The 13,965-nt window shown below is 31.6% G+C and overlaps 1 protein-coding gene across 1 annotated transcript in view; it reads right to left on the minus strand.

Moving 5' to 3' along the window:
• The window catches only part of LOC139525166 (putative ankyrin repeat protein RF_0381), a 101,931-nt gene that overhangs the window by 25,609 nt on the left and 62,357 nt on the right, over positions 1 to 13,965 (minus strand). Inside the window, exon 7 of the mRNA XM_071320354.1 lies at positions 9,807 to 9,911. Within this exon, the coding sequence (XP_071176455.1) occupies positions 9,807 to 9,911 (105 nt within the window). The remainder of the gene's footprint in view (positions 1 to 9,806; positions 9,912 to 13,965) is intronic.

Raw genomic sequence — 13,965 nt, forward strand, 5'->3', positions numbered from 1 at the left:
TTTCTTATAGACTGTCAACATAAAAAAACAAACATTTTGCTTCTCTTTTTTTCATTTTTGCTAATGGCCCTAACATTCTTGTGTACATGTAGTCATAATTAATCAATTTCAATTTTAAAAGACAGTAATGACAGAACATTCAGTATAATAAATATAATAGCTGCGATTAACAACATTTTTTTAGGGGTAACAACCTGCTCTATTACCCGTTCAGTTATGTGATATTTAAAAATAGGTATCCCACTTTGGTTATCATACATCTACAGTTCACCAATCAAAATGTATGTATTGTTAATGTTACAGAAACAAGTCAACAAAATATATATGATATTTAAAAAAAAAACAATTTCCTATAACAAGAGGCACTGATGTGAATGTTTTGGTCGTTGGGTTGTTGTCTCATTGACGTAAACCATTTCAAAGTCTTGAAAGTATAAAATCAAATGGTGCACAACTACAAATGAGAATAGTGTTATCTATATAAGATTAAAGTTGTCACTTTCCTAGATACCATAACAAGCAAAATTAATATAAACAATGATTTGCCGTGGTCCTCATATCACTCGCCATTGTATAACAAGTAGATCAAGTGGGATTCTTTTTGACAGGCAATTTGGGAACGGACTCCACTCTACTTCTTTTTGGGGTTTAAGACATTTAGAAAATTATCTTAACTGTTCTACTGATTAAATTGATAACTGCTCGTATCCATATGGATATTTAGGTTGTGTATAAGTGCTGCCGTTTATATAATTTAAAATGTATAAACATCTGGTGATGTAAGATCGTATGGATAAAAAGAAGTTCACATTGCATATGACAAAAAATTAAAATATCACTGAAAAATTACCATCAATTTTAACACCTCCCATTTCCCCCTTCAGAAGAGAAAAACAGGGGTCTTTGTCAATTCCTATGTTTAATCACTACATATCATATCTACAGTTGCAATGCTTTACTGCTTGCAAGGAAATTGACCGTCATGTTCAAGGTTTTCTGCATATACCTGTCAGGAGTGTGTAATACGTTGGTTGCTGTCTATCACATTTCCATTTTTCGTTTATTGATTTAGCATAACCTAGTCGGCTTGTTTATTGTCCTAATGCTATAACATTTCGTCTAGTCTATACTATATGGCATTTTCTCATTATTGAAGATGACCTACGGTTGATTTTATCCATGTCAATAAATCTCTGGTGGATAGTTCTCTCGTTTGCAATCATATAAGTTATCTTTTTTTTATTCAATGGACGTTTCGCACGGTAATACGTTCTGATTAAAATTACGTTATAATATGATTTTAGAACCGCAACCATTTGCCTATACAAAATAAATCCACCAACATGCATATATCTACAGAAAGGCCTTGACATATTTTTCTTATTTTGAGTTAATTGTATATTATTTTTTCACCATACATTTATTTTATTGATCACACAAATCTTACTTTTACGTTAATAATTGCATGTTCAGTTTAGATTGAATAAAATGGATTTTCCTATGTTCCGTTGTAATTTTGCACATAAAATCTGCGAAATTTAGTATATCAACTTCCTACTAGAATATTCAGGTGAAATATGTAATATAAGTAGAAAATGTGCATTTATAATACAAAATTAACATATTTAAAAGATACAAACTATAAGTTCATACAAATGGATAAATGAGTCGGGTGATTTCACTAACATCATGACCTTACATTGTTTTTCAGAAAGAATTCCCTATGTCTAGCCATTATGTCCAAGGGCGTCATTTCGACGTTTCTGCACAGTGAGTATCAAAACAACACTCAGATTAAAAACAAACACACACACATAGGGAAAAACCCTTTAAAGATACATGGGGAAAGGGATTTGGGCTAGGGATAATTTCTTATGGACAAAAGTTATCACGCAAATCTAAAACACCTTAATAGATTAGAATCTGACGAACAAAGGTCTTCTAAATTTTAAACAATTATATAAATACTTATTTCTAAAATAAAACCATCAGTGCTAAAAAGATAGAGAAAAAGCCTTTCAAATTCTGAAAACTCGCACAGACACATACAGATATTGGACAAAAGTGAGTTCAATCTCAAAAAATCATTTCAACTAAAATCATTTTAAAAAGAAATATTGCTAAATTATTTTTTGACCGATTTTTATGAAAAATATACCATAAGTTTTTATGGTTATTTGTATAAAATATTTTTCAGGCTAATTTTTATCTTCTGAAGTGTCCCTCCGGCAGCAAGAGTGATTTTTTTAGAAAAGTTCGCTATGCATTCTATCCAAAATAAAACTGGAAAAAATTGCATTTTTTTCACTTTATGACAGATCAGAAAAGAAGATCGATCCTTACGAAATTAATTGCCTTATAAATAAGAAATTTTGAAACATCTCTTCATCTTATGGTATTTATTTGAAAAAAAATCGGTCGAGTAGGTACTCCGCAATATGTTTTTTGAAAAATAGCGCAAATTCGCTTTTGATAAGAAAATTGTCAATTATACATGTTACAAATGTACGTCTTGCGACGCAATACCGTGCGTAACGTCTAACTAAGTAGGGTGGTAGATATAACAATGTGTCAGAGTATGGTTACACTTTTTCGATCAGATAGTTTCCTGGTAACTCATGAAATAGTCTTCATAAAACTGACTTAAAGTGTCAACTTGCGGATTATGTCGGAATTTATCTATTCTAACAGAAAATACTTTCGTCAATTATATAAACATGACTCTCTTACACTACACTTTCATGCAATCTTATCAAACGAAAGTTTTTCTATTTGATCGAATGACTATTTCAAAAATTAGATTGTAAATACTTTTTTTCTAACTCATAAAGCCATTTTCTGTATTGAAACAGATCAACATTTTGTAAATGAAAAACCAAGAATAGCATATGGCCTTGCATTTTTGTTTTATCATAAAATAGCAAAATTGCATCTTTTTTCAAAAGCTTGTATGGTAGGTAAGGAAATCTCTTCATACTAGTATGGTTATAATCTCTAAAGTCAGCTTAATGCGGATATTTGTGCATTTTTTGGACAATAAGCTTGAGGAGAACCTTGGCCCGAATCTACGATCAAATATATTATAAAATCAAACGATGTCAAAGTCAGAATTGAATCCCTATACATAAATCGTTTCTAGATCAAGGATGACAGCTAGCGTAAAGTAAGCTTAAATTTGTAATAAATCATTGAAAAAATTGGAACAAATCTGATATTACAACACAACTCAATGTATAATTTAGGGTCACGACTTCGATTTTGATAATTAGAAATGCAAAAAAAAGGAATTCATTTTGTAAAAATATGTATAGCACATCTGTTTTATTTTAAATTTGTCGTATTTTGAACTAATTTATAAACAAAAATCCATTAAAATCCAATGGCTTATTATAGCTATTCGTGAAAATATTCCCTTTCTTCCTTGCATTGTATTTTGGCAGTATTCCAGTTGAAGTCTACATGAATCATTCCGGACGGCCTTCATTACAGGAACTACCCATTGTATTCTTTTGTTAATTTGTTTTCTTCTTGAAAATGCATGAAATATTTGCCACTGGACATTAAGCCACCAACAATCATCAACCATATTGTTTTGTAGCTGAATCATGCCGTAAGAGTTTTGTTTTAGTTTTTGTTTCAATGTGTCATGTCGGGGCCTTTGAAAGCTTGCTATGCAGAATAAGTTACTCTCAATTTGGAAGGCTGTACGTGCTTACTTTCAATTTTATTTGGTATCATTTGATGGCGATTTGTCTCAATGGCAGGCATACTACATGTACATCTTCTCATTTTGTAGAAATCATTTTGAAATAGTTGATCGCCATTGATTTAGAAATTTAAATACAATGTTGATTTACATTTTGTAATTCTTTGATATAGATGACATACAAATCTAGCTTGAATTGTATGGTGAGGGCGTTTACAAGACCGGACAGTTGATGATGTTTCTTTGTTTCTTATATGGCAAAAATAACGGATCAGTTATTGAAATTAATCAGTTGATCATATTTTTATATATAGTTAATCCTTTCTTTCATTCATTTTCTGCCATGTTATTGAACAGTATACTTTTGTTTTTTTATACAATGTATCAATGTATGGCATACGCATATTTGCTATTCTTGGTTTTTCAATAATGTTTCTGCTTTTCTATAATGGAGACTGAGGCAACATTGGATGCATTATTAACTGTGTTAATTAAGTATTGTTTTGTTATTGTAATTGTTAGTTGATTGAATAAGATTAACAGTACAGAACCTGCATTTTTTTTTAATAAACTCCCCTTTGTTTATTGTAAGTAATAGTTATACACCGAGGGATAGGTGTGTCTGGAAAAGAAACCCCGAAGGGCGGAGGGGTTTCTTATACGGACACACCGTATCCCAAGGTGTATAACTAACTTACACCCGATGCTAAACCCTATATTTGTTTCTATTGAAAGTTAAGTGAAAAAGAACGGATAGCTTTTTTTTTTACAATATCAAATCCTAATTAATAATTAAAAAAACAGTTGTGTAGATGAAACCCCATTCGTAACCTTACTTTGACGATCTTCATTCAAACTTTGACAAGTGAGTAGATTTTACAAATGACAAAGTTGCCGTTTTGCATATTTCCGTTAAATCCATGTGTTAATATGGATCAGCAGGTCAAGGTCTACCGTATCGTGCATTCTTATTACAAACAAATACATCATGATCCTTGTATGCAGTTGTCAATATGGACGGGTATAACACGGAAGACATTTTGAGTCAGGCGTGGGATTTGGTAGAAAAGACTAAAGATTAGGGCAATAGTATAACCCAAAGTTCTTACATTTATCAGTTTAATGAAGGTAATCATAAATGTATTATATATGTTACGGTTTTATAACCCCCTTTCTTCTCAACACTAAACAAACATTCATATTCGGATAAATACTTAGAGTTAGGTGTTTCTAGATTAGAAACCCGACGAACGGAACCCTCCATTTTTGGGGGCCATCCACGGAAAGGGGGGAGTTACGAGAGTTGGAATCCCCCTTTTTTACGATCAATACTTTAGAATAGAGACATATGACTGGACCCCCCTTTTTATACTGGGTTGGCACCCCATTTTTAAAACTGCTGGATCCGCCCCTGGGTGCCATCATTAGTTTTCAACAAACATTGATATTTATTTTATGATTACGACTTAGTCTAAATGAAAACTATATAGACATTGACATATGGGATCAAAACATTTTAGCTTCAAGCAAAGGAGTATTTAGTTTTTTTTATTCAAAATAGAGGCTTAATATTTTTTTTGCTATTGGAATTTCCTGAAGTATGTTTTTTTGAGGTGTCTTGAAACAACTGGTAGTGAACACTATTAGTAATTTCTTATGTTCATGCTATTTAACAAAAACAATTTTTATTGTTATGAATAACAATGGACGTTTCTTTTCGGGATGTAAAAGCAGGGGTTTCCAGAAACCCTAGTCGTCACACCCTTTGGTCAAAATCCATTGTTATTTGTAACAATAGATCTATTCAATTTACACTTGTTTAAGATATAAAAACAATGAAATATAACAATAGAAATGGGGTGTAATAATACATCTTCTACATACAATGAAACATGGAAGTGCATTTAAACATCCCATACAAACAAAAATGATAGTCTATTATTCATCCCCTATGGGCAAACGGGCGTGGTAGTGTATTTATTTATCCCCTACAAACAACCAGACGTGGTAGTGTCCTTTTTTATCCCTATGCAAAAATTCTGTGGTATCGTGTTTTTTAATTTCCTGCAGACAAACAGACGTGTCAAATAAGAATGGTGTATTTATACATTTCCAACAAATAAATGAATGTAATGGTTTATTTATACATCCATACAGTCAAACAGACGTCGAAATGTGCTCATACATCCCTTAAATATAGAACGTAGTAGTGTATTTATACACCAATACAGTCAAACAGACGTCGAAATGTGCTCATACATCCCTTTAATGTTATACGTAGTAGTGTATGTATACATCAATACAGACAAACAGACGTCGAAATGTGCTCATACATCTCTTAAACAATAGAACGTAGTAGTGTATTTATACACCCATATAGACAAACAGACGTCGAAGTGTACATCCATAAAAAATAATACTACACTACTACAAAAAAATTAAAAAAAAGAAAGAAAAGAAACCGATAGACAGAAGGACGTATTGGTGAACTTAATACACCTTCACAACGTATAACGTACCTTTTATCAAATTGTGTAAAATTAACTGGCTATTTATAAATGTTTAAAAAAAAGGTGTTCAGGTTTCTGAAATTATCTTATATCTGATCTAAACTGTTCTAAACTGCAGAAAAAAGCTAGTATCCTGTACCGACAAACAAAAATGTTCTATTTGGTGTATTAGACTTATAAAACTGTTAAAACCAACAATTGCACGACATATATTTTTTTAATATTCCGCCTTTCATTTATGTGGTAAAACAAAATTTAGTGAAGCTCACAAATATTATCATATACTATAGTATACAGTCAAATAAGAAAAAAATACACAATATATCTAATACTTAGAGACACCACATAATTTAAAGTTATGTTCAAATTGTTTTTCCATTATCAGACCTGTGCTTTCGTCTTAAGGAAAGTCGCACTTTTTCCTTTTTAACCATGGCATGCAATATCGGATAATAAATTTTAAAAAAAGAAAAAAAAATCTTTATAAAAACAAATTGAAAGTTTTTAAATATTTTGGAGTAAATACCTTTTCTTAAGCAAAAAAATAAAGTAAGGAAATGAATATGTATGTACAGTCTAATATTAGTACATGTACCTATTATTTATTTATTATTTCAAAACTGTGCAAACTAAAAAGAACAATTTTGACAAATCAATCAATGTACGGACTTAATGGGACGGGCTATTGCTAACCATCGAATTTGATTGAATATGTCGCTTAAGTCTAAACAAAGTATTCCAAGACATTTAAAATCGCATACTGGAATGTTCATCTATATAAAAATATTTTTTCATGAGAAAAATTATAGAAAGATTGCATTTTTGTTTATCACGGGGTTTTCCAGATTCCCGCCTTTATTTTACTGACATAATATCACGTATTAACAAATGTATGCCATACCTATCATACGAACGATTCGAGTTATCGTTCGTGATTTAGATTATGACAATTATTTTTCAATATACTTTGCAGATGAACGCCCCATTATATTTTTTTTTCTGTCTTTCTTTAAAGTTTAACTATTTTTTCATTCTATTTGTCGTGGGAAAAATATTTAGAAGGATATGTTATTTCACAAATTCAGAAATATAGAAAGCAGAATTTGTCAGAATCTCTCTTTATAAAGGTTGAAAATTCAGATATAACTATCGCTTCCATTTAATTTGTTTAGTATTTTTCATTTATTATAAAATGTAATGACAAAGAAATCCTTTTATATGTTATTTTTATTTTAGAATTAAGTACAACTCTTTGTAAGAACAAGGCAAAGTGCGATACATGAGGGTTTCGGTTTTTTTCTATAAATTGTCTGTTAGAAGCATTACTTGAATACTGCTCAAAAAATAATTTGAGTAGGAAAATATGAGTGGTTGCCATGGTAACCAACACTCTATTTTTTTGTTGTTAAGCGTGATAAAATCTTTCAAAAATCAGCTAAATCACTACAATTCAAAGCCTGATTATGAATAAAATCAAACTTTTTTCATAAATTTTCATATATATCAATTTGATAAAACTTGGTTTGAGCTTCATTTTAATTCAGATTGCATGTTAACCAAATTTGTAATTTTTTGGAAAAAAATCGCCAAAAAATGCATATTTTTAACTTTTCTGAATGTGGATTTTTGCGAAATTGTCAAATTGTTTCGTGTGTTTTAAAGAAAAGTGCAAATGTGTACAGCATAGTTAGTACTGTAGACAAATTATGCACCCAAAAAAATATTGATATAAGATCATATGACTGAAGTAGTGAAAAACAAATATCATAGCATGTACATGTACTCGATCAGTATAATTTAATGTTTTCGTATGGGTAATGTCCACATTATTTATTTATTCATTGTAATTTAATCGTTTGTTTAAAATTATTATTAACTGTCGTAGCTAAACCAGATGAAGCAGCTAGACCGGCCCTCCAACAATTGGATGCCATCGCTGGACCTGCTCCATAACAACCAGATGCCGTAGCTAGACCTGCCCTCCAACAACTTGATGCCGTCGCTGGACCAGCACCTCGTCAACCAGAAGCCGCCGTAATTGAGCAGATAGAAGATATGGCTGATGAATTGGCTCATCCTTATGTTGTTCGGCCAAAAAAAACACGGAAGCGAAAAAGCGGCCAATAATTGGATCTAATTCGTGCAACAGGAATGTAATAAATTTATAACAAAAAAAAATGCCCAAACTGTTAAAGGCCCTTGGTGTATCTTCCGGTTCTGATTCCGATTAAAATCATAAAAAGTAATTTTTATGTTTTCTTACTTTTTTCTGCCTTTTGCAGTAGGTATTGGATCCCATAAAACACACATTTAGATTTAATGCATGTTTTTCATTATGGTATGATCCCCCTTTTACAAAGAAAAAGGGATAAAAAAAATATAGAGAAAATAAAAAAAAAACAGTGATCGTTGATCGACTTAAATGAATCGAATATGAAGGCGAAGCATACTGTAAATTATCATATCATTAACTATAAATTCTACCGTATCAAAGACGTACAAATTACCAACGTATTCAGGACTTGGTTCAGGCGCACATAACATGCGACGGGGTTTTCCTAGTCTAATTCGACCCATAGACCTCCCTTATGTATGATCATCGATGAGATAAAAAAAATTCTTAAGAACGAAAAAAATTGAAAAAGGTACGAAACCAAAACTATGTACCGGAAATTGGATATAGAGAAACAAAATATAGCAATGACAGTGTGTAAATAAAATCAACGAAATTTGATCAACTTCTTGTTAGGAACCAAAAGGTAATTTTTAAGAACGGGGGAAGGAAACTACGACGAAGGGACAAGGTATGTTGTTTTTCGAGTCCAAAAAGACTTTGCAATGTCAACAAGCTCTATAGTATAAACTAACAACTTGAAATATAAATTTAATTCCATACGCAGGTATATAAAAAAATGTTGTAACATTGAAACGAGAAGTCAATTATATTTTTTTTTTCAAAATTCATCAAGAACAAGATATCTTGAAGCGGAGAAGTCCGTCGTTGAAAAAAAAAATTAGATATTTTCCTTCGACCTTAACAATCATTATGTCATTATCCCTCCAGAAATTGAATATGTACATCACCTAAGGTAAAGATCGGTTAAAAAACACCAAGTTAGTCGTGTTCACAAGTGTGATATGGACGGACGGACAGTCCAGTAATTATTTTCATAAATTTTGTAAAATTTCATAAAACCTATTACACCAACAAATTAATCGTTATTGGCATGCGGCAAATATTTGGTGAAAGACTCATATAATCATAAAATTGAAGGGAGGCAGAATGATTGCAGTATTTTCTTTAATCAATTCAACATGAAATGTCGTGAAATATATACAAAATAAGAAGATTATATGACAGAGACATATATTTATTTATTTATTTGGTTGATATATTTTCTGAAGCTATATAGTCAAGACAGTATATAACCGCCAATCCAATATGTTACGCAATGATAATCATGATGGTTTTTGTCTTTGAGACGACCCATCCATTTTACCTGTAAACTGTAGGTGTCATTATTCGGTGTCGAGAGATATTGAAAAAGGTCTAATAAGCATAGCACTACTTTTATAATGGTAAAATCTACCTGCAATGTCTTGTCCATGGGATCCATTCCTTTTTCGTCAACAAGCCATTGTGTTACATCCAACCATCCTCGCTCAGCTGCTAAATGTAATGTTGTTTTACCTTCCTATAATGATAACATATACAAGTCTGTAAATGGTATGCAATAATCCTGGAAAAATAGTATCATGAGCATTTCTAAATTCTGCACAACATTTGAAAAACTTAGAAAACAGGTCCTTGTATATTTACGTCCATTCTAGTGGGTTGACAAAAGGCAGATTTTGTTTGGATTTAATCCTACCGAACAAAGAGCTAAATAACATGTCATTGGAAAGAGGAAACCCTGTATCATAATAAAAAGCCTGTCGTAAGGATCAATTATGGCTCAAAAGATTTTAAAACTAAAGTTAAAAGGTCAAGTTCACAATTTGAAATAATTAATTTTTTTTCATTTTGATTGTTTCCCCTCTATTTACTGTCAAATAACAAACTTATACAGATTCTGCTTTATTAATAGTAGATATTTGTATAAGAACTAAATTCTAGATATTTCTTAACAAACAATTTCATCTGTCATGGAAGAAACAAAAATACAATTGAATAATTTTTAAACTATTATTGTATTCGTTGTATCAGTTCAAATTAGGTTAAATATGACATTTTACTGATTTTGTCATATATATTTTCAGAAGGAATTTGTTTGGTTTAATCCATAAAACTGTTTCCAATTATTTAGTTAAATTAATTAAATGTCTTTAAGTTAGTCACATTATAAAACTACTTACTTTGTATGGGGTTGATACATAGAGAATAATACATGGTAAAATCCGTATCATATGCCGTATCATCCCGAGATACCAATATCAGCCAGAGGGTCTTTAGGCCCGAGGGATGATATTGGTCGAGGGTGATACGGCATGTGATACGGATTTTGCCATGTTTTATACGCTTTATCATATTAACAGAAGAGTATATATGATTTGCTTTCTGATCCCTAGCACATGGGTTACCTTCAGTTCTACTTTTGTCTTGTTTTAAAAGCTTTAAAAGAACTGCTCTCAAAATTTATCATCCGAAGCACCTGGGTAACCTTATCATTTGAGTGCTGTTGTTTTAAAAATATTTTGTTTATTGTATTTTTTTGTGTGTTTTGTATGGTATTTCATTGAGTTTTTTTTTATAGTTGCATTTCGTGTGTCAGAAATATGAAAACTCGACATTTGTCATTTAATAAATTGCGTCACGTCCGCAGTACCGTTCAATTATGATCAATTTTGAGGAAAACATTTTTATTTTTTCTGGAGAAGCTTGCACAAATTAAGACATAGTTAACAAAAAATGCAAAGGGGTGTGGTAAAGGATGCGATAAAGGATAGGGTGTGATAAAGGGTCTGCAACAAAGTTGCGCGATATGGATTAAACAGTAGGGTATTTATCAAATATTCAGAACTACTGTATTTACTACTAAATATATGATGAAATGATTTATCAACCCCAGAGATATGATAGTTACGGAGGCCAACGATAAATCATTGTATCAACTGAAATCAAAAGTCAAAAACTGTATTATTATATGACTCTTTATCCTTCTCCAATTTTCTAGTATTTGCTCAAGATACGTTTAACATGGTGCATTGTTTTTTTTTCTCTCGATAATTGACATTTCATTTGCGTCTAAAAAATCTTTCATTTGCGCATAAACCGTATTTTATTTGTGCCAATAACACAGGTAAATAGTATAAAAAGTAGTTTTATTCAAAAAAGACTTTTAATAACTATATAACTTTAAAACACAGTTTCTTATTGCATCGTAAAACATATTACTCTGAAATCTATCATCGTAACCACAGTGAAAGCACTATACATTGATACAATCTTTATAAGAGACTTTTTTAAATAATGTTATAACACAGTTCTGTCATGAATTAACGACATCATAAAACCTTAAAGAATCAATTTGCGCCAATTGCAGTTTTGAAACGGTACTAATTGCGCCACTCTCTTTTATTTTGATGGTATTAATTGCGCCTAAAATGAAATGAAATTGCGCCACATTTACCTGTAAATATTTTTTACCTATATCATAAACTGTACATGTTTTACCTATATCATAAACTGTACATTGTACATGTTTCACCTATATCATAAACTGTACATTGTACATGTTTTACCTATATCATAAACTGTACATTGTACATGTTTTACCTATATCATAAACTGTACATTGTACATGTTTTACCTATATCATATTTGTACTATAATCACCTTTCCACTTAATATTTAACTGAATACTCATCAAATTTTAGTAAACTCACCAAAAAAATTAATTGTTTAGTAATAGAATATTTTTTCACGAGTCAATATGTCAAGATTTGATAGTTATCCCATAAGGACGCGAGGGCAATGGGTGATTTAACACTGACACACCAAGTCTGAATGGGATAACTATTTTACATCCCAGCTGTTTTAGATTTGACGAAAAACCATTTACAATTCATAAAATCTAGTTTAGAACGCCACACAACCATTACAATATATTTTCTGTATTACTATATGATGTATACCATTTATGACCCCCCAAAACGATGAGTAGATATCAAACAATGTAAACTCGCCCCACTTGCCAATTCGGCTCACACTATATCGCCACTTTTTAAAAACAATCGCCCCACTCTTGTTTACCGAATCGCCCCAGTTTTGAAAAAGAGTAAAATCAAATTGAACAATCAGTCTGAAAACTCACTTATTAACGAAAAAGGTTTAAACCCCACTGAGTAAAGGTCTGACAACTCGCCCCACTTATGAAAAGATCGTGCTTCCTTTTAGTGTGTCAAATTACTTTCAATTCATATCCAGTCGTCATGGTGTAGTGGTATGTATCGTGGCTTGATATGCTAAAGGTCTTTAGTACGAATCCCAGCATATACCCTGGATTTTTTCTACGTGATAAGTCTTTTCCGTATAATTAATTTTAAGTTTTATAGTGGATTTGACATTCCCGCCAAAATGTAACAGGACAAAGGAAAGCATGCATAACAAAGAAACTCAAACTGGGGTGATCTGGTAGGGGCGATCCGGCTCAGATTACCCCTGTTAGAACAAAGGAGTTGGGATGTGAGTACAGTTCAGTCGTGTTGTGCTAGTATATTCACAGATTGATCGTGTACAATTATTTTGAATGGAAATTTAATAATATTAGATCATATTCATACAACTTTATACTATACATGGCTTTAAGAATGGACATTATTTTCCCTTAAGAATGTTGTCAAAATCAGAATCGTGTTACAAGAAAATGTTTCCTTAACTTAGTGAAAGTTGCAAGAAGATTAATCTGACCTCGAATAATACCACCATTCATCTAGATTTTGAAGATAAAATGCACAAAACAGTAAGAGACCTCTTTCCAGACGTCGTTTTTAAGTCATGTTGATTTCATTTTGCTCATGAAAAGTATCAACAACTAATGAGTGGATAAGAAAGCAGAAAAGAATATGTGTTTATTTTTAGCTACAAATACCAGCCTTTAATTCAATGATGAACAGAGACAGTTTTATGGTTTTTCAAAACTATATATGTACGAGTGAAAGTTTTAATTCAGCATATGTTTTGTTATTAAAATGACTTTAACCCGCCAGTCGGTAAACTGCCGGTCCCAAGCCCTCACAAAGGAGGCGGGAAGTCAATCATAAAGTTGTTAAATATAAATAAAAATTGGCGAAATTATATGATTATTTTATTGGCGCAAATGATACCTATAGTTTTGAAAATAAGGTGGCGCAAAAGAAGTATGGCGCAATTAAGTTGTGGCGCAAAAAGATATCGCCCTAAAAACCGTAAGTGTGTTCTGACACAAGACCTGTAGGCGACAGCTCGGATGTACTCATTTACACAGGGTTACCTTATTATGGTCTTAAGAATTACAGATTTATTTCCTGTATATACAAATGAAGAGATGTGGTATGATTGCCAATTAGACAACTATCCACAAAAGTTCAAATGGACTGAATAAACTAATATAAGATACTAGGATTAAATTTTGTATTTACGCCAGACGCGCGTTCCGTCTTAAAAAGACTCATCAGTGACGCTCGAAACCATCATAGACAATCGTACGGTCTTCCAAAACCAATTACGTATACATGTAGTCGGTTATTAACAGCCCTAACATGAAAAAT

This window comes from Mytilus edulis, chromosome 5 (genome assembly GCF_963676685.1).
Source record: "Mytilus edulis chromosome 5, xbMytEdul2.2, whole genome shotgun sequence".
Classification (NCBI taxonomy): Eukaryota; Metazoa; Mollusca; class Bivalvia; order Mytilida; family Mytilidae; genus Mytilus; species Mytilus edulis.